This window comes from Chiloscyllium punctatum, chromosome 11 (assembly GCF_047496795.1).
Source record: "Chiloscyllium punctatum isolate Juve2018m chromosome 11, sChiPun1.3, whole genome shotgun sequence".
Classification (NCBI taxonomy): domain Eukaryota; kingdom Metazoa; phylum Chordata; class Chondrichthyes; order Orectolobiformes; family Hemiscylliidae; genus Chiloscyllium; species Chiloscyllium punctatum.
This window is the reverse complement of record NC_092749.1, coordinates 88,444,358-88,470,901: the sequence shown is the minus strand read 5'-3', so window position 1 is coordinate 88,470,901 and position 26,544 is coordinate 88,444,358. Positions and strand designations below refer to the sequence as shown.

The following is a 26,544-nucleotide window of genomic DNA, read 5'->3' as shown; positions in this document are numbered from 1 at the left end:
TTCAGTCCGTCTACACCTCCATCCGCCATGACCAAGGCCTCCAAGCCCTCCATTTCTTCCTCTCCCAAGTACCCTTCCACTGAAACTTTTATTCATTTGGCTGAACAGGTCCTCACCCCCAACAATTTCTCATTCCAATCCTCCCACTTCCGCAAGACGAAAGGAATAACCGTTGGCACTCACATGGGCCCCAGCTATGCCTGTTTCTTTGTTGGCTGCGTAAAACAGTCCATCTTCCGGAGTTACACTGGCACCACTCCCCACCTTTTCCTCTACCACATTGATGACTGCATCGGTGCCACCTCATGCTCCCACGAGGATGTTGAACAGTTCATCAGCTTCACCAATACATTCCACCCCAACCTTAAATTCACCTGGACCATCTCTGACACCTCTCTTCCCTTCCTAGACCTCTCCATCTCCATCCACGAGGACCAATTCAACACTGACATTTTTTATAAACCCACCAACTCCCACAGCTACCTGGATTACACCTCCTCCCACCCTATCTCCTGCAAAAATGCTATCCCATATTCCCAATTCCTTCCCCTCTGCCGCGTCTGCTCCCAGGAGGACCAGTTCCACCACAGAACGCAACAGATGACCTCCTTCTTTAAAGACTGAAATTACCCCTCCCATGTGGTTGAAGATGCCCTCCAAAGCATCTCGTCCACATCCCTCACCTCCGCCCTCGAACCCCACCCCCCCAACCGAAACAAGGACAGAATCCTCCGGTTCTCACCTTCCACTGCACAACCTCTGCATAAATCACATCATCCGCCGACATTTCCACCACCTACAAATGGAGCCCACCACCAGGGATATATTTCCCTCCCACCCCTATCCGCTTTCCGCAAAGACCGTTCCCTCAGTGACACCCTGGTCAGATCCACACCCCCTAACAAGCCACCTTCCTGGCACCTTCCTCCGCCATCGCAAAAATTGCAAAACCTGCACCCACACCTCCCAAAGGAGCCCTTCACATCCATCAAAGTTTCACCTGCACTTCCACACATGTCATTTGTTGTATCCGTTGTCCCCGATGCAGTCTCCTCTACATTGGGGAGACTGGATGCCTTCTCACAGAGCGCTTTAGAGAACACCTCTGGGACACCCGCACCAATCAACCCCACCATCCCATGGCTGAACATTTCAATTCCCCCTCTCACTCTGCCAAGGACATGCAGATCCTGGGCCTCCTCCATTGCCACTCCCTCACCATCCGACACTTGGAGGAAGAACACCTTACCTTCCACCTCGGTACCCTTCAATCATAGGGCATCACCAGTTTCCTCATTTCCCCTACCCCCACCATACATCAGTTCCAACCTGCCAGCTCAGCACCACCCTCATGACCTGTCCCTTCCTTGCCACCTATCCACTCCTCACTCCTCTCCGACCTATCACCTTTACCCCCACCTCCATCCACCTATTACAATCTCAGCTACCTTCTCCCCCGCCCCAACCCCCTCCCATTTATCTCTCCACCCCCGAGGCTTCGTGCCTCATTCTTGATGAAGGGTTCTGGCCTGAAACATCGATTTTCCTGCTCCTCAGATGCTGCTTGACTTGCTGTGCTTTTCCAGCAACACACTTTCAACTCTGATCTCCAGCATCTGCAGTCCTCACTGTCTTCTAACTTTGTCCACCCTAGTCCAAGACCAGCACCTCAATATCATGGATTGATGGAGACAGAGCCCAGAGAGATAGGGGTGGGAATGCATTTGGAAGTTAGATAGACAAAAAGGCACAGCTGATAGCGAGCCAGGGAGGAAGAAAAGCTGATAATGGGGACCATAAGTTGGCAAAAAATGGGTTGGCTGAGCAAATAATGGGTCTGATCATGACAGGGCCTGGGGCATGGCGGGGATGGGTAAAGAATTTGTAAATAGGTGCTTGGGCTTTAAAATTATTGAACTCAATATTAAGTCCCGAAGACTGCAGGTTCCCTTAGTGGAAAATAAAATGCTGTTTTGGCTCTAGTGGTGCAGTGGTAATGTCCATACCTCTGAATTAAGAGACCCATGTTCAAGTCCCACCTGCTCCAGAGGAGTGTAATAACATTTCTGAACAGGTTGAGCCTTGCTGGAGCATTGCAACACGCTTGGGACAGAAATGTTGGCATGGGAATTCTATGGTGTGTTGAAGTGTTAGATAATTGGAAGCTCATTGTGGGAAGAGTTTGTGAGAACCTCTTCGAATAATAATGCGCAAAGATGCACAATGTGAGTGGACAATGGCACAGCAAGCCGTATTTATTACATTAAACAGGAAGATAGCATTTCCATCTGTGGTCATGTGGAGACGTATGTCACAACAGATGTATCAGGAAATGCAATTGGAGCTGCTCTCTGACAGAACATCAGAAAATGATTCACAATTGCTTAAACACTGTGCCTGTTGTTGAAAACTGAATAGAAATGGGCTATGAGAGTGTGGGAAGTGCTAGCTTGCATCTATGTGAATATTGGTGCATGTACCTCTTGTGGGAATCAATCATCAAGCTGACTACATTGAAAGTTCCATCAGGATCTCATCATCATCCTCACCACCTATTGGGAGGCAAGGTGGAAGGTCGTGAATCCACCTCCGTTGGAACAGGGATGAAATCCTGTTCGGTTGTGATTAACCTGAATACCACCAGCACCTATTCAACTATACCAACTGTATCAACATCCAGTCTTATTTCTCCCACTCTGAATACCTGCCATCAGGATTTATAACTTAACACCTAACTTGGTTAGCTGTGTTATGAGCCTTCGTCGGCCATTAAAGCCTGAGTAGGACTTGAACCCAGAACTTAAAACTACACGCTGTGCCAGAAAATGTCCCTCACATAGAACAGAAGGAAAATTTTAAATGATCGATAGAGTCCAAATATTTAGCCTTAAGTGATCAAAGTAAAATGTGTTCTATCAGTTACAATATGCCACTAACTCATGTTTACATTTTACAGGAGTTTTACTTCAAATGTGGAAAACATCCAACCTCTGAGAGTGACACATCTGTGATTTTGAACTTAATTACTCCAAACAGACAAAACATCCCATGTATAACCTGTACTGAAACTGTGTAAGTATAACGCTTATTTAACTGTATTCTTGATGATGAAGGATTTTCATGATGTGAGTAAAGTAAATGACTGAACTATATCTAGGGAAAAACTATTCTTTATTTTCTTTACTTTCAAAGAAAGATTCCCTCTGTTGATCTTATAACATTTTTGTTTGCCTTGAAGAAAATATGTTGCGCGTGGATTTGTAGCAACAACAAAATAATAGCAATTGCCTTTCAAAATCTCTTTTTAGGTGCTTCTACCTGAGTCAATTCTGCATGTTCCTCCATTCCTCAAGTTCCTATTGCTGATCTTGATGCATTGCAGTAATTTTCTTTCAAATGCTTAATATAATATTTTAAATAATAAGACTAAACAGTGGTTCCCAAAATAGCTACAATTACTTAACCTAGATCAATTTCTATTATGATAAATGTAAAATGGAATGCAATGTTCCAAGGTGCTTCATGAGATCATTAATAAGCAAAGTATGATACTGAGCCACATAAGGAGATGCTAGCCAGAATTTTACTATTCCTGGGAGCTGCAGTTTCAGTAAAGCTGCTGAGAGCAGATTTGGATTGAACACCTGACACTTTGTGGCCATCGAAATTGTACCCCCAGGTGGGACAAGGTGCAGAGAGGTTGCATATCACAAGGAACTGGGCAGCTCATTTAAATTGTAAAGGTCAAACTTGGAGCCACTTCATGCTGAAGGTCAGGTAACCACCCGCAATGTATTGGAGCTGTTGCAGTAAGATGCAGCCTGTTGGCATCAACTCAAAAGGGAAGGTCTCACAGGCCAAAGAGCAGGCTGTAAACAATGAAAAGAGCATCCATGGCCCCGATTACCTCCACAGAATAGTTTGCCCTCCATCAGTTGGCACAAGGGCTTTTAAGTTTAACAAATATTGGCGAAGCTCCTGAGGCCTCCTGCACTTCTCAGCAATGATGAGCTAACCCTGTAATGTTGCTAAGGCATCAGAACTGCTGGTCCTGTGATTTGGCTGGCAGCCCCAGGAGCATCAGCAGCATCCCTCGTTGGAAGGATGCCAACAGGAGGCCACTTAGGAGACCATCTTTGGTAAAAATAACTGAGCAGGTCACAATGCGCTGAAGTGATTTAGACTTACTTTCTATCCTGAGGTCAGGGTCATGACCCCTGATAAAATGATGACCAAAAGGCTTCCTCAAGGAAGTAAATCTTAAGGAGTATTTTGAAGGAGGAAAGTGAGGTAGAAATGCAGAAAGATACTATCCCAGAGCATAGGGTCTAAGCAACTGAAGTGCAACAACTGATGGTGGAGCAGTTAAAATTGGGCAAGCACAGGACTGATGTGGAGATACCGGTGTTGGATTGGGGTGGACAAAGTCAGAAGTCACACAACACCAGGAGATTGTCCAACAGGTTTCTTTGAAATCACAAGCTTTTAGAGCGTAGCTCCTTTGTCCGGTGGCCTCCGAAAGCTTGTGATTTCAAATAAACCTGTTCGACAATAACCTGGTCTGACTTCTGACTATACACAGAAATGACCCCCTTCTTTTCCATAATGATTATGATTGTAAGACAGTACCCCTCTTTCACTAATTGACAGAATAAATGCTTTGATATTTATAAGATGCCTTGATATTCAATTCGACGATTATACTTTTTTTCTACAATTATATTCAATTTTGCTGATAATGGAATTCCTGACTGGTAATGAAAATTATCGCACTACAGAAGGAAAACTGGAGTGATGTACTGCATGGTGACTACAAAAAGCAATTTCATTTCAGAACAAATTTCACACATTTTTCATGTGGTGACAATCATTTTAGACTGAAGTTTTTATCCTTGCCAGGGAAGAGAACAGAAAGTATTCCATTGCAATGACTATTATATACTGATTGAATTGTACTCCTGGTGATACAGATGTGGTTTTAGACATTGGAGTGAGAAATGATGAATCAGAACATGACATTACATCAATTGCTTCACCTTGCAGTATTTGAGAGAAGTTAAAGTAGTGATATTAATTCCAGAGGAATCCGTCCACTCTGGAGTTTTGCAGTAATTTAAGCTGGATTTATACCAAAACCAATCTGTCTCAACACGCTGATTAACAGAAACAAATAACTTCTGTATTATAGTTTGCAACAAAATAAGCTGCTGCACTAATGATACAAAGAGAGCTAAGTATTGTTTTTGATTTTTGAGTAGGTAGCCTATCTCCACGATTATTCATTTAATTTTACCTATTGCCTCCATACCTCCTCCAAAAATGATTTCTGCCTAATAAACAAGGTTATCAGCTTTTTGAAAGGCTTTAATTGAATTCTTCACAAAATGCTGAAATAGACAGAAATTTAATTCAAAGGTATTCAAAATGTAAGGAAAAATAATTAGCCATATGTCTCAAATCTCTGGCTGTTAGAGAGTTCAAGTAGTTTATAGTCTTTGGGGCATGGCTCCACATTAAGCATGGCATAAGGAAAGGAGGCAATTGCTATGAAATATCACAAGCCATTGCAAGAATTGAAATATTAGTGATTTTGCACTATTTTATACCCATCAAGCCAACTGGATTATCCAACCTGCGCATTAAGTATGTGATGATTTAGTTTATAGCAAATTTTAAATCAGAAATCTTCTATATTCAGAACATAACCTTTTGATATCATTTTAAGTATCATAATCATATGATCAGTTAAAATCAAATCTTGGATAAAGGAAACATTTGTCCTACAGAAGTATAAGATAATCTAAAATAATGTAAAGCTGAAAACATATAGATACCTTAGTATGCAAATGTAGCTAACACTGTTGTAACAGTCTTATGAGCTATTAGCCCTCCCATCTGACCAATTGTACATTCTCCAACCTGCTCTTTCTGTTGGGCCAATGCCAGAAGAAGAGCAGGAGATGGCAGATGAGACTGTGCAAGTCTCAGGTTGTGAACAACTCTGAGGAAACATCATCATAGGAGCACATGTACACATTGTACGATGAGATGTCAGTTGCATGTAGAATAGTTTGGATAAAGTGAGAAGCACATTTCATGCAAATTTGAGTTCTGACAGAGTCACTATGCTCTAAATCTCATTACAGATTTGTCCAAATATGAACAAAACAATTGGATTCCAGAGTCAGTGTAATCACACTTTGTGACAATTTGCAAACATGTACATATCAGAATAAACCAGTTTAGTTTGATGTTGACTTTCATGTACTGCACACCATTCAGTCTACTTTGAAAGGATATTGTATTTGGTGACATGAATGGGGTTGTATATGTCCTTGGCCAAACAAATTTAGATGGGATAAGCTTCCACCTTTTAGTAAGTCAGTCGTGGAATTGAGAGGTTTTCTTTTGTTGAGAAATAACTTTAAAAATCCATTCTTCATAGAAACATTGTTTGTACACTTGGCTTCCTAACCTTCAAAGATGGCTCCTCCAACAGATATTATTGAGAGAGTGTAGATGTGATTGACAGTCTGTGTATGTGGAGCAGCTTAAAGCATTTTTCACTGTTAATAATATCCTGGATGTTCCTGATAATCTGTCTGTTCATTAAGGAGTAGGGGAAAAGAAAAGGATGACATTTCTGACTGAACCATGTACAGAAGTAGATAAATCACTGAAGAATTTTCTTTAACTTATACAAAACTAAAGGTGAAGGCACTGTGAAACATTCTGTGTAACACCACTGTCTTAAATAATTGGAGATTATGAAAAGGTATCAGTTTAGAACAAGGGATCAGTTACACAGTATGGGTATTAGAGTGGTTATTATGGTTCTGAAAAAGCTGTCCGTCCATCACAACATTAGGAGAAAGCATTATTTTTTAGATTAGATTCCCTACAGTGTGGAAACAGGCTATTTGGCCCAACACATCCACACTGACCCATTCCCCTACCCTACATTTACACCTGACTAATGCCCCTAACACCATGGGCAATTTAGCATGGCCAATTCACCTGGCCAGCACATCTTTGGATTGTGGGAGGAAACCCACACAGACACAGGGAGAATGTGCAAACTCCACACATACAATCGCCAGAGGTGGGAATTGAACCCACGTACCTAGCGCTGTCACGTAGCAGTGCTAACCACTGAGCCACCATGCCATCTGTCCCATTATGCCCAGTCCTCGGCCTCGTATGATGCAGGTAGCTGGCTGTTGAGTCATCAGAAGCAGTGTGTGAAGAGGCAGAAGCAGGGTAAGTGTGCAGGAGTTCGTACCAGGCTAAAAACAAACCCTAGCCAGCCGGCTCCACCTTCCATTCTGCTCTCCAAATGTCTGCTCCCTGAACAATAAACTGTTCTGCATATGACTGTGACAAGCATCTCAGTGTGAGTTCAGAGACTGCTGCGTCCTTGTATTCATGGAAACATGGCTTAGCGACAGAGTTCCAGACGCTACCATCCAGATAGCGGGCTTGCCTTTATGGGACAGATTACCAAAGTTAACCTTTGTCATAGCTTGCCAAGCATTACTGTCCATGTTTACAACACCTGCGAGGAGTTAAAGTTAATAATAATTGTTTGCTGATGTAAATAAACTGCAGATGAGTAAGCTGAAAACCCCAAGTAGTTACAAAATCCTGATAGCAATGCTTAGGCTAACATTGAGCACAGAACTGTTCACCTGTGAATGCAGAGTGCTACAGCTGCAAGAAGTTTTAATTTACCAAGGCACATCAGACAAAGATACATGGAAGAAAACAGCAATCACTACAAATGAATGTGAAAGAACAGCAAATTGATGAGGAGTCATTTGAGATCTGTACAAGAAGAATATTCCAATAAAAATTCACAGAGCATTATAGTACAAGTAACAATTGACGGACATGGTGGTTGGCATGAGGGTTGCAGTTCATGTGATTCTTAAGTAAGTACCATCAAAAATTAAGTAAAAATCAGTTAGACAAATCATACATGGAATTAAGAAATTATACAGGAAAGAAAATTTCCATAATGGAAAGAGTGATGGTTCCAGTCACATACACAGAGCAATGGGCAAAATTACTCATTATCATAGTGAAGGGTTAGAAACCAGACTGGCAGCAACTGGTCAAAATCACAGAAGTTAATTAGAGTGAAATATTTTCATCTAAAAGGAAACTCACAAATAAAGCAATGTGATTACCAAATTTTGTTTACTGATTAACTTTTGTTTACTAGTGTTTAATAAAATTGGACATTTTATTTAAGGATATAAGGCCAAAATATGGGTTAAAAAGATGCAGTTTACTGCACAGTGTTCAATTTTCTGTAATCTGAGGTGGAGCAAGAGCTCAAAAGTCTGGAGACAGAGAATATCATCACAGGAGTTGACTAGAGTAACTGAGCTAGTACCAAAAGCAAATGGCAGTGTAGGATTATGCAGAAATTATAGAGTAACTGTAAGTTAGGTATTGGACATCCAAGATGGCGTCACGACAACTGCTCACAGCGGCCTCTCCGGACCGAAAACTATTTAGTTCCAGGAGGAACAGAAAACTCGGTGTTTGCAGACAGTGTTACAGTGAACACTGCTACAGCAGAGGAAATGTACCTGAATGGAGAGCTGCTGAGGCAGTTACGCAATCTGGGCTTGCTGCGGAGACCAGGCCTCCAGTCTCCGACCTCACCTGATGTTGGTGGCCGGGTGTTGAAACATCGGAAATGGTGTGCGAGGAGGCGGAAGTGTGGTAAGCTTGGAGGAGTTCTCAGCTTGCTGCGGAGACCAGGCATCCAGTCCTCGGCCTCACCTGATGTCGGTGACCAGGTGTTGAGACATCAAAAGCGGTGTGCAAAGAGGCAGAAGCAGGGTAAGTGTGCAGGAGTTCGTACCAGGCTAAAAACTAACTCTAGCCGGCCAGCTCCACCTTCCATTCTGCTCTCCAAATGTCTGCTCCTTGGACAATAAACCGTTCTGCATACGACTGTGTCAGGCATCTCAGTGTGAGTTCAGATACTGCTGCGTCATTGTTTTCATGGAAACATGGCTTAGCGGCAGAGTTCCAGAACCACCATCCAGAAAGATGGGCTCGCCTAGTTTCACACTGACAGAAATGCAGCTCTGTGCGGTAAGGCTCAGGGTGGGGGGGGGTCTGTGTGTCTACATCAGCACAAAATGGTGCAAAGACTTCATGCTAGTCTCCAGTTACTGCTCATCACTGGTGGAGTTTGTGACTTTTAGATGCAGTCCATTTTATTTGCCATGGGAATTCATCACTGTCCTTATAGTCAGGGTGTAGATTCTTCCCAGTGCTAATGCTAAGGAGGCACTCTGTGAACTGTATGGGGCTATTAGTGGACTGCAGAACGCACATCCTGATAGTCTGTTTATTGTTGCTGGAGATTTCAACCATGCGAATCTCAAGACTGTGCTCCCTAAATTCCATCAGCACATGGACTTTGCGACGAGAGAGGAGAAAACACTAGATCTGGTTTATACAACATCCCCAATGCATACAGGGCAGAGCCACAGCCCCACCTCGGTTCACCAGACCAGATCTCTGTTATGCTAATCCAAACATACATCTGATGTGTCAGACAGGTTCTGAAGCAGGGGAAAACCTGGCTGCGACAAGCCATTTCTTCTCTTCAAGACAGTTTGAGTGCAGTGACTGACGCATGTTCAGGGATGCGGAAACCATTGGCGATTCCATCAGCTTAGAGGAGTACACAGTGTTGGTGATTTGCTACATTAGAAAATGTATTGATGACATCGCTGCATTCTTGCCCCGACCAGAAGCCATGGATGACCAAAAATGTGTGTGCACAGCTAAGGACCTGTGATTCCGCCTTCAGAGCAGATGACAAGGTGGCCCTAACAACAGTGAGGGCCAACCTGACCCGGGCCATCAAAGAGACAAAGCGTGTACAAGCACAGAGACTACACAGCCACTTTCAGGACAGCGGCGATACACTGAGCATGTGGAAGGGAATCCAGGCCATCACCAACCACAGAACAGTTTTGCTTGTTAGTGATGCCTCGCTCCTGGATGAGTTGAAAAACTTCTATGCATGATTTGAGGCACAAAATGAAGTGGCAGCAAGAAAGTCCCCCCCCCCCCCCCCCCCCCCCATAATGACTGGGTGCTGTGTTTTACCAGTGCCGAAGTGAGGAAAACCCTGTGCAGAGCCAATCCACATAAGGTCGCTGGACCAGATAACATCCCAGGCAGAGTGCTCAAAGCATGCTCTGATGTACTGATGGATGTTCTCATGGACATCTTCAACATCTCACTGAATTTACCATAGTTCCAACATGCTTTAAGGCCACTACCATCGTTCCTGTACCAAAGAAGTCTTCAGCATCCTGTCTCAACGACTACCGCTCTGTTACGTTAACTCTCATCATCATGAAGTGCTTCGAGAGGCTCATGATGGGGCATATTAAGACCCAGCTGCCCTCCTAACTGGGCACCTTCCATCTGACCCTCACCCACCTAGAGAACAAAGACATCTACGTCATAGACTTCAGTTCGGCATTTAACACCATCATTCCTCAAGACCTGATTGGAAAGCTGAATCTGCTGAGCTTAAATATCTCCCTTTGTAACTGGATCATGGACTTCCTGACTAGGAATCTTCGGTCAGTCCAGTTCGGAGATTGGGAACAGCATCTCCAACACCATCACACTGAGCATGGGATCCACCAGGGCTATGTGCTCAGTCCACTGCTGTTCACCCCACTGATACACAACTGTGCAGTGATGCCCAGGTCAAATTACATCATCAAGTTCACTGATGACATGACTGTATTGGGTCTCATCAGCAGGAATGACAAGTCTGCATACATAGAAGAGGTGCAGCAGCTAACGGACTGGTGCACAGCCAACAACTTGTCTCTGAACGTGGACAAAATGAAAGAGATGGATGTTCATTTCAGGAGGGCATGGAGCGACCACTCTCTGCTGGATATTGATGGCTCCCCTTTGGAAATGGTGAACAGCACCAAATTTCTTGGCATCCACCTGGTGGAGAACCTCACCTGGACCCTCAAAGCCAACTCCACCGCCAAGAAAGCCTAGCAGCATCTCTACTTTCTGCGCAGGCTGAGGAAAGCCCACCTCCCAACCCCCATCCTCACCACATTCTACAGAGGGTTCATTGAGAGTACTCTGAGCTGCTGCATCACTGCCTAATTCAGGAATTGTACTGTTTTAGATCGTAAGACCCTACGATGGATAGTGAGGACAGCTGAGAAGATCATCGGGGTCTCTCTCCCCTCCATCACAGACATTTACATCACTTGCTGCATCCGAAAGGCTAAGAACATTGTGAAAGATCCCACACATCCCTCATTCAAACTCTTCTCCCTCCTGCTATCTAGCAGAAGATACCTGAGCATGCGGTCTCTCTTGGCCAGACTGTGCAACATTTCTTCCCCCCAAGCCATCAGGCTCCTTAAGACTGTATGATCAGACTCTTTTCCATCTGAAATTCTTTGCACAACTTCAAAATGCTGCTAGAAAAATGTCTATTAATTATCCTTCTTTTATTACACTAATTTGCATGTTTTTGTATTTTGATGCATTTTATGCCACCCTTTGTACGATCGTGTAGTTTGTGCTGTCCATGTAGCACCTTGGTCCTGGAGGAACGCTGTCTCGATTTTTACTGTATCTGTTGTATTAGGTAGAAATGACAAATAAATCTACTCTAGAATATAATCGTACCAATAATTTGCAAATGTCAAAGTTATACTCACTATATTGTCAGGACATCCCATTATTTTGAAAAATAGATCTGACAAGTGTCTACCTGCAATAATCAACACACTAGAGGCGGAAGATCCACAAACATCCCCACCCTCAACAATAGGAGAGCCAGGCACATCAGTGCAAAAGTTAAAACTAAAGTGTTTGCAGCAATCATCAGCCAGAAGTGCTGGGTTAGTTCCACGTGATATTAAGAAATTGTATTAGATACTGCTAAAGCTATGGACCCTGACAACATTTAGCAATAATATTGTTTTCTTCACAGAAGTTGACTAGAATATTTGGGCTACTCCCAAAGTGGTAGTAGAAATAAGTAGCAACTGGTAGTAACATCTGTACAAGTGGTAGTAGTAAATAAGAAGATTTATGAGAGGAAACCAGAACATAGCTGTGGAAACCCACACAGACACAGAGAGAAAATTCAAATTCCACACAGACAGTTACCCAAAGGTGGAACCAAACCAAAGTGCCTGATACTGTAAGGCAGCACTGCTAACCTCCGAGCCACCATACAACATTGCAACAGTGTAGAAAATGGCCCTGTATATAACATGCAGGACAAATCCAGCTGACAAATTATTATCCCATCAGTTTACTCTCATCAGTAAAGTGATGGGTGTCACTAACAGTGCTATCAAGAAGCACTTGCTTAGAAATAACCTGCCCAGTTTGGATTCTGCTGGACTCAGTCAGTTCTTGACCTCATTACAGACTTAGTACAAACATGGATTAAAGAGCTGAATTCCAGAAGTGAAGTGACAGTGACTGCCCTTGACATCAAGGCCATATTTGACCAAATGTTGGCATCAAGGAGCCTTAGCCAAAGTCAATGGCGGGGTGAGGTGGAGGTGTGGGGGAGTTGGGGGAGACATTCTGCTGATTAAAGTCAATCCTGGCACAGCAGAGGATGATTGTGGTTGTTGGAGTTCAGTCATCTCAGCTCCAGGAATTTCTGCAGGAATTCCTCAGGGTGGTAACCTAAGCCCAACCACCTTCAGCTGCTTCACTGATGATCTTCCCTCTGTCATGAGCTCAGAAGCTGGAATATTCATTGATGATTGCATAATGTTCAGCCCCCTTACGACTCTTCCTGTACTGAAGTACTCCATGTTCAAATGCAGCAGACCTACCGGTGGTTAATATCGAAGTGCGGATTGAGAGATGTCAAATAACACTTGTGCTACACCAGTGCCAGGAAATAATCATCTTGATTAACAGAGAATCTAACCGTCACCCTATGACATTCAATGGCATTACCATTATTGAATTCCCTACTATAAACCTCCTGGGGACTATGATTGACCAGAAACTGAACTGGACGTACATAAATAGAATGGCTAAAAGATCATTTCAGAGGCTATAAATCCTTCAGTGGTTAACTTACCTCTGAACTTCCCATAGCCTATCCACCATCTACAAGACACAAGTCATGGTGTGATGGAATACTTCCCATTTGCCTGGGTGGGTTTGGCTCCAGCAACACTTAGGAAACTGGATGTTGTCCAGGACTAAACACCACATCCACAAAATGGTCGTCTCTCCCCCTTGACACTCAGTAGCAGCAGTGTACTATCTACTAGATGCACTGCAGGAATTCAAAAAAGATCCTTAGACTGCATTTTCCAAAACCATAACAAGTACCATCGGGGAGAACAAGGGCAGCAGAAACAAAGGGATATCATCATCTGCAAATTCCCTTCCAATCCACATACGATCCTGTGTTGAAAATATAATCACCTATCACCTGGTCAAATGTCTGGTACTCCCGCCCTAACATCTCCATGAATAAACCTACACCAAATATCAATGATTCAAAAAGAAAGCTTACCACCAAGGGCAACTAGCGACTGGTAATAAATCCATGCTCATACTGTGTTGCCCATTGCTCTCGAAACTAATTCTTGTTTTAATTCTACAGATGCTGCTAGATCTGCTGAGTTTCTCCAACAATTTCCCCTTTTGCGTGTTTCTTCTCTTCCTCTGGGCCTCAACAAACCTGTGTGAGTGTAAGAAATCAGAGATAGTACAGACCCACTTCTGTCTCTCTCTGGGCCTGTGTGTGTGAGAGAGACATCAGGAGAGTCTAGGTAGTCAGATTTAATGCAGGCATAGTGTGGATATGAGAACTTACCCATAACCATGATAACCAGCACCCAAGCTCCAAATCTTTACACAAACCTTGAACACCTACAGGTGAGAGACGCTAAGTCAAGCAAAGAAATGGGAATCCTGTGCCAACTGCCTAAGCACTACCTATGAGCAACTCAGATTCATACATGGATGCTGAAGGAATCAAATACTACCACCATGTGTCAGATACAGCCCACCAACCAACAACCTACAAGCCAGTGAAACAATCAGACAAAATGGTCTCAGGACGACGAACATACTCACAACCACAACAACTCACACCCAAGCTACAAATCTTTACACAAACCTTGAATCCTGCTTTTCTCGCAGTCCCTCTCGAGGCCACTGAGTGAGTCTATGAGAGACTAATTGTGAGTGAGAGACCAGGTACAATGCAGAACCTTCTCTCTCTCTCTCTCTCTCTCTCAAGGCCTGCATATGTGTGAGAGACACCAAGGGCTTCTCTCTCTCCCAGGGCCTGAGTAAGAGTTTGTGTGAGAGTTTATGTATGAGACTAGAGGCTGCTCAGGCCCAATTCTAAGTATTTATATTTGTGTCTGTCTGAAAGAAAGCGTCTGAAAGTAAGCATGTCTAGGAGAGACAGAATGCATGAGTTAGAGTAAGTGCAGATACTGTGTGAACCCCACTTCTCTCTCCGGGCCAGTGAGTTTGACCAGGCAGGGGTCTCCTCTTTCCCTGGACTTCAGTGAGCCTGTGTGTCTGCAAGAGACCAGGAGCAGTGCAGACCCTACTTCTCTCTGTCTGTCCATTTCCAGGCCAGTATGAGAGAGATCAGGGGCTCCTCTCTCAACAGGAGTGAGTCTATGTGTTGATTGTGTGCCTATCTGTATGAGAGCAAGGACAGTGACAACGCATTTCTCTTGGAGTGAAAGGTCAAAGAGGCCCTCTCTCAGGGCCTGTGTGAGAATGTGACCAGGGTGTGTGTGTATATGTCTGTCTATCTCTATATTTCTCTCTCTGTCTCTGTTCTTCCCACTCTTTTTGCTCTCTTGTCGGTGTCTCTCTCCATCTCTGTCTGCCTGCTCAGGCCACAACTGCAGAAGCCTCTATACAAAATGAGTTTAAATGTCCCTCCCTGCTCCAGGAGCAGCAGCAACAAAACAACAAGAACAACAAAAGCAAAGCACAGTTCAGCTCAGTGGATAGATCCCTCACATACACTCACCAATGCCCTCCCGTCATAACGAGCGCTTGGCTGTGGCCGCTCAGAGTGAACCTGGAAATTAGAAGTGAACAGCTGCTACTGTGAAGGAAACATCTCTGAACAGAAAACTCATTCAGAGAATCCATCAGAGAATCCATTTCGGGCATAAGCCCTTCTTCAGGAATGAGGAGGGTGTGCCAAGCAGGCTAAGATAAAAAGCAGGGAGGAGGGACTTGGGGGAGGGGCATTGGGAGTGCAATAGGTGGAAGACCTTAACCTCCTTCCACCTATCGCATTCCCAATGCCCCTCCCCCAAGTCCCTCCTCCCTGCTTTTTATCTTAGCCTGCTTGGCACACCCTCCTCATTCCTGAAGAAGGGCTTATGCCCGAAACGTCGATTCTTTTGCTCCTTGGATGCTGCCTGACCTGCTGCGCTTTTCCAGCAACACATCTTTAAGCTCTTACCTATGAAAAGAGGCCAATTACTGGACACTTAGAGCAGATTTGATCCCTTAAAGGAAGGGATGAAAACAGTTCCTTTTTATCTGAAAAAAATACCTGGCTGAGGAAGGCAGATCAGGTTTTGAACAACAACCTAACAAATTTCTGAACTTTTAATGTGATGACAAAGTTAACAATAACAAGATAAGATAATTCTTCAGGTACAGGCTTAAAGAGAATCAAGTGAATAAAAATAGCATTAGAATCTCATTACAAACTGAAGTTTCAGAGCCTTCACAGGAAGTTAGTGAAATTGTTAACAAAATAGAAATTGCTCGACAGGTTCAGTGGTCGAGCAGCATCTATGAAGAGAAAACATAATTAATGTTTTGGTTGTAGTGACCCTTCAGAACCTTTGGTTTTTTTTTGTGAAATCTTTATTACTTTGATGTTATAAACAAGAAAATCAAAATTATATTTGGTAACGAAGATGTTTTATTGATCTTATTCATAGAAGTACAGAATAGTGGTTCAGAAGAAAGAGAATCTGATCATGCAGTGTTTAATTCAGCATACTGAGTGAAACCATTTTGAGGCAATCATTAGGATATCCTTCAGCCATATTAGAAAAGGAATATCTTCATTCATTTGTATGAAGATTCCATATTGATAAATGAAACTGCTCTTTACATTGAAATAACATTTAGAACAGCAGAGTTTCAGTTTTTGCACCATAGCAACAAGTTTTACAACAGCAAAGATTCAGCAATAGCTTTAATCAACAGAGAGTCTCACTAGACAACAGAATAAGTCTAGTATGAGAAAAATATTCTTCCAAATCACGACAATAATTAACAACTTTAAATGCCTGTGAATAAACAAATAATGAAACAAAATTTACCTACACCAATCTTTACATTTAAAAATTTAAACTTATAGATCCTTTCGACAGATTTATAAATTGCCAAATGTGGAAAACACAATTCCCAAGATTTTAAACATTTCTGGCTTGGAAAGGTTAGCATGCTTACCTGTTGCATAAGAATGACGTCAGGTCATGTTACATCAGAAACAAATCAATGAGAAACAAATTATGTTTGACAATCTCCGAACAGCTTTTGATCGGTATTTCACTTCAAAACAAATAGAACACCAATGTGATCATGATTCAGTAGCAGATATCAGTTGAAGAAAGGTCATTGTACCTGAAACGTTAACTCTGCTTTCTCACTGCAAATGCTGCCAGACCTGCTCAATTTTTCCAGAAATTTCTAACTTTGTTTCTGGTATCCAGCATCTGCAATTCTTTTGCATTTTCTTTTTGTTTGAGCAGTATCAACTTCCAGAAGAGTCTTTAGATAGTATGTGCAAGGTGTTAATGAAACTACCTGACCCATGCAGCTGTGGGCACTCAGAACAAGAGCTCATTTGCAACAGAAATATCTCCTAGGTAAATGAGTTACTGAATTTACTCAATCAATAGATGCTTTAGTTCTAGAGTACAATGGGACCTTGATTAGATGGGCCGATGGAGCACACAATTCCCAATAAAAGTGCCCAAAATCCGAACTGCACAGTTAATGCTGTGAAGAGTGAAGATTGCATGAGAAAAGCTCCCATTGTGGACCAGAAAGATTGAATTTCCCTTGATAATTCACTTAAAGATGTGAAAATTCTGCCCAAAGATATGGATATTAATTCATGTGGTTTTCTGAGTCCAGTGAAGAAGTTTTCCTGCAGCAGCTCAGATTCAGGTGGCTGTACTAATCAAGGGAGGAGTTGCAGATCTCCTTTTCAAATTGATGAAGGCCCAATAATATGTATTTGGCATAATGAGACTTGGTCCATTTTCAGATAAATACAAAAATCTTTTAAAATTAGATTTCAAGGAGGATTACCTGGACTTGAACCAGACTTAAGCTGTTTGACTGAAATCTTGGCTGTTGTGTGGTCAGCTGTTAGATTCTCAGCAGACTCAATTTATACTGCAAAATAAGGTAAGGACATCCAGAAATTTGAAATTAATATACTCAGAGACCGGAGGAGTTTTGATCATGCGCAAAGTTCTCAATGTGTCCATTTTAACTTAACATATACGTTCCATCCCTTTGGTCAAATAATTTATCCTACAAGGTAAATGGGATGATGAGCACCTCCATAAGTGTAGCAAGGTTAAGTTTTCAGGCCTATGATCAAAAATCACTTTTTGTTGTATGATATCGTTGGAAAAATGTTGGAATCAGTTATTAAGGAAATAGTAGCTGCACATTTAGAAAATTTTAATTTAATCAAGTAGAATTGGCATGGCTTCATTAAAGGAAAATCTTAGACTAATTTATTAGATTTTTTCAAGGAAGTCTCAGCTGAAGTGGATAGAGGAGAACCAGTGGATGTGTTTCATTTGGAATTCCAAAAGGCATTCGGCAAGATACCTCACAAATGTTAAGTCATAAGATAAGAGCCAATGGCATTAGAGGTAGTATATTGATGTGGCAGAAAACAGCAAGTGGATATAAGGGTTTCTTTTTCAGGTTGGCAACTTTAACCAGTGGGGTTCCATAAGGATCAGTGCTGGGACCACAAATGTTTACATACATGTTAATGGCTTGGAGGAAAGAAGCAAATGTACTGTAGCCAAGTTCATAGAGGGATATCAATAGATTAAGTAAGTGGGCAAAAAGTTGGCAAATGGAGTAAAATGTGGGAAAATGTAAAATTGTTGATTTTGGAAAGGAGAACAAAGGAATGGTATATTTAAATAGAGGAAATCTGCAACACAAAGGGACTTGGGAGTACCTATGCAGGAAATGCAGATTGCTAGCTCATAGGTGCAACAGGTTCATGGAGGCTAATGGAATGCTGGCTTTATACCAAAAGAGTTGGGGAATGAGAATGTGGAAACCTTGCTGCAACTATACAGGGTGCTCATGAGACCATATCTGGAATACTATGAGCAGTTTTGGTCCCCTTACCTAAGGAAAGAAGTTGTTTCATCAGAGGCAGATCAGAGAAGACTCACTAGGATGATCCCTGGTATGAGGATGTTGTTGTATGAGCAAAGGCTAACCAGTTAGGTCTGTACTCACTGGAGTTTAGAAAAATAATCTCATTGAAACATGTAGGATTCTTAAACGGCTTGCCAGAATGAACACTGTGAAAATATTTCTCTTCATGGGAGAATCTAGGACCAAAAGGCATCATCTCAGCTAAAAGGAGTGCAAATTTAAAACTGAGATGAAGAGGAATTTCTTCTCTCAGAAGGTTGAAAGCCTTTGGAACTCCTTGTCACAGAGAGTTGAATGGACAAAGCCGTTCTGTACATTTAAGGCTGTGATAGATTCTTCATCAGTAAGCATTATGGGGAAAGAGCAGGAAAGTGAATGTGAGGGCTATCAGATCAGCCATGGTACTATTAAATGATGGAGCAGACTTGAACGGCTGAACAGCCTTCTCATGTTCCTATTTCTTATGGTCTTACAGGTTCTTTCATCTCCTACAGGACTTCTGAACATTTTCCAACCTTCTGCAACTCTTTAGAACCATGCTGAAATGGTTCAACTTTGGCACTGTCTGTTTCCTGGATTCCACACTGAAACATTTGGGCTTTGTTTTGGCCTTTCTGGTAACTGTCGGTTCTATTTTGATCCGTTTTCATTTGATAGGCACTTTTCTGGCCTTTTATTTTTCAAACCCTTTTTAATTCAGGAAGCTCTGATTTAAACTTCATAAGCTCTTCAGGCATATTTTTCTCAATATTAATGGGCTCTTTCATCCTCTATCGATGTTAAAGTTCTCTTCAGTTTTCTGTAGCTGAATGAGACATCTGGTTCTTTCCTGTTTTCCAGTCTCCTTGAACTGCTTTGGCCTTCTATGCAGAGTACCTAGGACATTACCAAATATTTGCCAGTAGTGTAGTTAATTCCCTTAGTAACATTTTGCTGTCATGTTGGTTTTCAACTTCATCCCCAATGTCTTTTGTTCATGCTCTCCTCTTTCCTGAAACTCAGCTTTTTTGGCTATGATAATCATTCTCAGTATCCCAACCAATTTTGGATCTGACTGTTCTACATTCTTATGCAATGGACTGAGGCCTATCAGCTTGAGCAATGTCTTGAATAACTCAGGTCTCTCTATCTGGCTGGTATATTTTTCTGTAGTCTCAACACAGTTTTGTGCATAAGTTTATTATTGCTCCACTGTCAGCTTAAGGAAATTTGCTGCAGGCATTTATATGTTTAAATGATCATTTCGGTCACTGAATTTTCCCTGTTAGCTTCCAATCAGTTTCTTGGTCCTGTCTTGGTTCCAGCCAGCTTCATCATTCAATCGTTTCCTGGATGATCTATTTGTGTTCCAAATTCTACATTCACGTTGTTTCCCTATAATGTTTTATTCCCCTGCTGATCAAGAATCTATAAACCTCTGCATTAAAAATATTCAATGACTCTGCCTCCATCACTTCTGAGGCAGAGTTTCAAATTCGTAAGACCCTGTGCAAGAAAAAAAATCCTCTCAATCTCTGTCTTAAAAGAACAACCAAAACTGAGAAGGTGTCTACTGACCTAATTTCTGATTTATACTCTTCCTTATTTTTACTGATCTTCAAATGCATAAAAGTGGATAAATCCATGGGACTCGATCAGGTGTACGTTAGAACTCTGTGGAAAGCTCGGGAACAGACTGCTGTGTCCCTTGCTGAGATATTTATATCATCAATAGCCACAGATGAGGTGCCAGAAGGCTGGAAGTGGGCTAACTATTTAAGAAAGGTGGTAGGGAAAAGCCAGGAAACTATAGACTGGTGAGCCTGACATCAGTGGTCGGCAAGTTGTTGGAGAGGATCCAAGGGGGCCGGATTTACATGTTCAGTTGGTTCTGCTATAACGTGTGTTTCTTCAATGTGAATTGGCTATAGTGCAATTGAAGAATTTAGACCGTTATTTGTAGAACACAAATTTTCCTTACCTATAATGGCAATAATGCGGTTCCAGTCCTATTGGTTTAAATGGTGCTGCTATTATATGATTTTTGTGTAAATGGGATTGCACGAGAACGGAACTATCGCGTCATATCAGAACAGACTGTGTTTGGAAGGCAAGGACTGAGTGGGGCAGTCAGCATGGTTTTGTGCATGGCAAATCGTGTCTCACTGACTTGATTGAGTTTTTTGAAGAAGTAACAAATAGGATTGATGAAGGCAGAGCAGTGGATGTGATCTTTATGGGCTTCAGTAAGGCATTCAACAAAGTTCTGCATGATAGACTGCTAAGTAAGGTTAGATCACATGGAATAAAAGGAGAACAATCCTTTGGATGCAGAACTGGCTTGGAGGTAGGAGACAGAGGGTGGTGATGGAAGGCTACTTTTCAGACTGGAGTCCTGTGATCAGAGTATGCCACAAGGATCAGTGCTGGGTCCACTGTTTTTTGTTTTTTATATAAATGATTTGGATGTGAACATAGAATGTATGGTTAATAAGTTTGCCGATGACACCAAAATTGGTGGTGTTTGGATTTGAAGAAGGTTACTTCAGAGTATAATGGGATCTTGATCAGATGAGCCGATGGGGTGAGGAGTGGCAGATAGAGTTTAATTTAGATAAATGCGAGGTGCTGCATGTTAGAAAGGCAAATCAGGGCAGGACGTGTACACTCAATGGTAAGGTCCTGGGGAGTATTGTGGTCCTGGGGAGTGCAGGTTTAAGGTTCCTTAAAAATGGAGTGCCAGGGAGACAGGATGGTGAAGGATCCATTTGGTATGCTTTTCTTTACTGCTTTACTGGTCAGTACATTGAGTATTGGAGTTGGGAGGTCATGTTGCGGTTGTACAGAACATTGGTTCGGCCACTTTTGGAATACTGCATTCAAGTCTGCTCTCCCTGCTATAGGAAACATGCAGTGGAACTTGAAATGATACAGAAAAGATTTACAAGGATGTTGCCAGGTTTGGAGGGTTTGCGCTATAAGGCAAGGCTGAATAGGCTATGGCTATTTTCCCTCAAGTGTCAGAGGCTGAGGGATGACCTATACATGTGCTCTTCCAGCACCACTAATCCAGTATACAGAGGTTTATCAAGTCATGAGGGGCACAGATAGAGTGAATAGCCAAGGTATTTTCCCAAGGGTAGTGGAGTCCAAACTAGAGGGAATAGGTTTAAGGTAAGAGGGGAAATATTTAAACGGGATCTAAGGGGCAACATTTTCATGCAGAGGGTGATGTATGTATGGAATAAAGCTACCAGAGAAAGTGGTGGAGGCTGGTACAATTACAACATTTAAAAGACATGGTGGCAAGTGGGACTAAATTACTGTGAGAGATCTGGTTAGCATTGACGAATTAGACTGAAGTGGCTGCTTTCATGCTGTATGGTTCTATGACTCTATTTGATCTCAGCTGGCCTGGCTTTGCCATTTTTAAGTCAAATGATTTCTCCTGAGCCATCCCATCATTGTTGTATTCAGCTCCTGTCGGTATCTCGACCTTTGTCAGTTTCTAGCACCTCTGCAAAACCAATCTGGTTTCTTACAGCTTTACCAGTGTCTCTGAGCTGTTATTAACATTTTGTGGAATATTACCCTCAATCCAACCAAATCATTCCCCAGAGAAAGGTCCACTTCTTGCAAATTTGGAACCATATCAATACCTGTAGTTACTGGCTTGATAATAAACTTGGACTTTCCATGTAAATTCTCATGAAACAAACTTTGACACAGTTTTTCACTGTTTTGTTGTTGAAACTAGCTAGTTTCCCAAGTATTGCCTTTTAAGTCCTAAGTGCTTTTTGCATGAACTCTTTATTTACAGCTCAGTAAATACACACATTTTGTCAAGATCCTGTCTGAGCTACTGCTCGCTTCCTATTTTAGTAGATAATCATGAGACACTAGCACCATGATTATTCATTCTGCTGATTTCTCAATGATCCACATTACCCCCAAGCCATTATCTCCTTTATGACACTTTCCCCCCGAAAGTCTCACACTTCACAGGGTTCAACTTTTTGATGCATTGATTTGAGTGCTTTCTTTTACTTCTGAGAAATAGTTCCTAAGTTCTATTGGTTTCTAGCTCAATGATGTTATAATGTATAACATTTTACCTTTCTATCCCTTGATTATTTTGATGATATGGGAGAATATTACAGGGCCTCAATTACATGGGCAATGTTGAAAACTGTGACAAAGTCCTGCGAGAATTTAGCAATGTCTGTCTCTATATCAGAAATAATTCATTGCAGCTTTTAACTAAGTTCTGGGTGTCAAGGTGAGATTCTCATTACGGAGCAGAGATTTGCCTACTGATGGGGTTTTTGCTGGTAAACGAACTTATCGACTGCAAATCTCCTCTCATTAATATGAAGTTTACCATCTTACCATCCATTGCAAACAAACTAGATGCCAAGAATTCTCAACATGGAAGTCAGGCGGATACCTGGCAACTTCAACTCCTGCTGGCTGCTAGCAAGCTTCATGTTGGTCACTAAGCAACAGCATCTCATGGTATGTTCAAAGGGGACCAGCCGCATGCACCCCACATTCACAAATATTGGCACCCAACATCTCTAAGAATCCTCATGGCTGATCCACTTACAATATGTTCCTGTAATTCAGTGTTGCAGCACAGGACACAATAAAAATTATCTTTGTAATGACACTTTGAGCTCCGAGCCATGCACCCAGGTCATGGACTCCAAGCTGCATCTCCAGGCTATTGGCTAGCTGTCTTAGTGTTTACTTGCTTTGAGCCTACTTGGATGCCCACAGCATCCCTGCTCTGCCTTGCCCCTCAGCCAGAGAAAACAGACTGAAAGTACTACCATATTGCCAGCCCACCACCTGCCCTGACACTTTTTGCCAATTTTGGATTGCTTTTGTTCTAGAATGAGAGAGAAGGAATAGGTATTAAGAGAGATGGAAGTGGATAGTATCGTTGTTACGTTTGGTACAGGTGGGAAGATGTGTTGAGCAGGCAGTGTGAAAGGGCATGTAGTGTTAGTGGTGTCAGAGGTTGTGGTTGGTGACAGCAACTAAGGCAATAGTGAAGCTGGTAGAGCATGACTCTTGGTGAGAGGTGTGTACGGTAGCAGGGTTCGAGTGAGAGAGAGGCGTCAAGCAGATGATAGTTGTGGAGTGGGGAAGATCAATGTCTTTTCAAGTTCTGGGAATTCCTCCAAATGGCTGAGACTGAACAGACCCAACCCAAGACTAGGCTGGCATCTTGTCTGGTATAATGGTATTCTCTGCTGGTCATCGAGGAAGAGGACACCCACTTCTGAATCATGAGGACCTGGCTCACAAAGGGGGGTAAAAATGTCAGGAACCATGCAATGCAGCTCCAGACTAACTATGCTTGCCAGGTACAAACTACCTTTTAAAGATGGTGCCTGTGCATTCTGGTCTATTACTGGGAGTGGTGTGTTGGCCTGGGCACAGTGAGTGGTAGCATGAGAGTAGGACAGGATGAGAGGGGTGTCTTAGGGATGGGGTAGAATCTAAATGAGGTAAATTTGATAAGATGCAGCGGGAGAACTCCCTTGGCTCACAGAAAGAAACTCTTTGTGAAACTTGATGCAACTGAACCAAACAAAAAAGGATTCAGCCCAATATAATCTTAGTTGCTGTGTTTTCTTTATAATCATCCCTTCTTTCTGTAACTCCTTTATTCACAATCTCTTCCTAGATTGTAACTCTGTTAACCTTTTGCTGAAAGAATTGTTATGGCATTAAAGAAGACTATGTAGCCTCGTTGTACTCTCACCAGTTCTCCAAAGGAGCAATGTGACATCCATCATTCTTTTGCTTTCTCCCTACACATTGTTTCTAATAAAATCATTATCTAATGCCCTTTTGAATGGTTCACTTCAAACTACTATCACCAGCTTCAAGACAATGCATTTCAAACTCAAATCACTGTGTGAAAAAGATTCTTTTTCATATCACGTTTGCTGCTTTTGCAAGTCATTTTAAATCTGTGCCCACTCATTCTTAAATCTTTTATGAGTAGGAACAGAACTTCCCAATCTGCTCTATTCTGTAACTTTCTGAAAATTTTTAGCCTAGTTGTGTCATTGCTCTTCTTCATGTCATTTCACTCTGTTATGTTCATTCTCAGTGTTGTTTAACTGTGGTTCTAACACAGAGATGAGAATTGTGTTCTTAATCTCCTATCTTTCATTAACGTGGCAGTGATAATCAGTTCTGTGGTGGTGATAATCTGTACTTTAATAGCGTAAGATTTAAATTTTTGTTCTTCTACAATAATGCATTCATTGTACAGAACTCTTCTCTGAGTTTCTCCATTCAGTCATGGATAATGAGGTGAACTCATGACCAGGATAAAAATCGTATTCACATGTAAAACTCTTAAGCTGCTCATTTGCTAACTGTAGCCCATTGTATGAGACTACAAAGCCTAGATTGTCATGGTTTGGAAAGATTTTCTTGAGAAACTCTATCAATGCTTCTTCCATGATTTTTTGTGTGCACAGTGTATTTTAATCTACCTTGTGTAGTACTCAATGACAATAATTAAGATCTTGCCTTTGAACCTGACTAACTCTATTCCCAAACACTCACATGGCCTTGATGAAAAGATTATGGTGATAGTGATTCTTCCTCCCTTGGCTGTTCATCACAAACAAAATTGATCATTTCTTGGATAGAGTGTGTAGTCACCACATTCACAATTGCTCTTTGTAATGCCCAAATGATCTTGATGAATCCTCTGAAGAATTTCAATTCTTATTACTAATATTATTACTTCTTGTTTTACACAAACTTAGCAAATTGTCAATTACAGTTGATAGCAACACTGCTTAAGGTCCTAGCCCAATACGAAATTATTAGGTGTATCAACGAGCCAGCCTCTTGACAGTATTTCCATATTTGAATGCATTCTTCAGCATGTTCTTGTGCTACTCGACTTTCTTGCACTTTTGTTCTTGTAATCAGTAAAAATTTTATAACCGCTGATGTGTACATTTAAAACTCTTCAATAAAGTCTGTCTGCTTTCTCTGCTGAATTTACTGAAATCTTTGACAGTGTTTGTTTTTATTTTGGACTTCCCCTGCACATATTCAATTGTTGAGTAATGCCTCATTAGCCTCAACCTAAACCGCTGAATTATTGGCAGCGTCTTAGTTATTTGGTCTGTGTTTATTTGAACTATAAGACCACTCCATTATTGGAAATCCTTTCATATTCCCACATTGCCAGCAAAGTCTCTTTCCGAATCATGGCAGATCTATCTCAATAAGTGATATAGAGGTACTGTCTCCTGGTCTTTGCTTTCCATTTTACTGCACCTGAAAGTGTGCTGCCGCATCTGCCCCTCACCCCCCAAAATCTGCTGAAGAAGCATTTTTTATGACTGGTAGGTGAGGATCATAGTACATTCAGGTTTTTGATGAGATTAGGATTTTACTTGACTTTGTCATGTGTTTTTTCATCATTGCCATTCAGACAATATTGTGACCCTAGGGTAGTAGCTAACTCAGAGGCTAATTTCCTACTGCTAGATTTGGCCAGATCATTTTCAACTGGCTCACGATCCAAGTAATCTGTAAAGGTCTGTAATATTAAGTGATGGCAGAAAATCACTAATGACCTTGATTTTAGATGAGGTTAATTATGATTACAGTAGCTTGGATTATGCTCAAGAATTTTTATTCTTGGTTTTCCAAATTTACACTTCTTATTCAGCATTATACCTGCATTCTGAAATACATTCATGACTGATCTAATTCATTGGTCGTGTTAATCTTTTGTCGCTTCATGTATTAGTATGTTGTCAGTATGTTATATTACAACATGACTGTCTTCCAATGTGATTAACAATGTTTTTTGAAACTTTTTTGGTGTGTGTGCTCTTCTAAATGGTAGCCTGTTAAAATAACAATGCCCAGAAGGTGTAATAAAGTTTTTCAAAGTCTTCATTCAAAGATAATTAATGGAATCCATTGTTCACATTCAGTTTGGTGAATAGAGTACTGTTAGTTTTTCAACACTTTATTTCCTAAAGCCAGTGGATGAATCTCTCATTGCACTACTTTATT

At 41.7% G+C, this 26,544-nt stretch overlaps 1 protein-coding gene across 4 annotated transcripts in view; it reads left to right on the top strand.

The window, feature by feature from the left end:
• Positions 1-26,544, top strand: part of prkn (parkin RBR E3 ubiquitin protein ligase) — a 1,117,394-nt gene that overhangs the window by 631,712 nt on the left and 459,138 nt on the right. For all 4 annotated transcript variants that reach the window (XM_072581208.1, XM_072581206.1, XM_072581207.1 and 1 more), the window contains one exon: positions 2,957-3,072. In XM_072581208.1, coding sequence (XP_072437309.1) covers positions 2,957-3,072 — 116 coding nt within the window. The remainder of the gene's footprint in view (positions 1-2,956; positions 3,073-26,544) is intronic.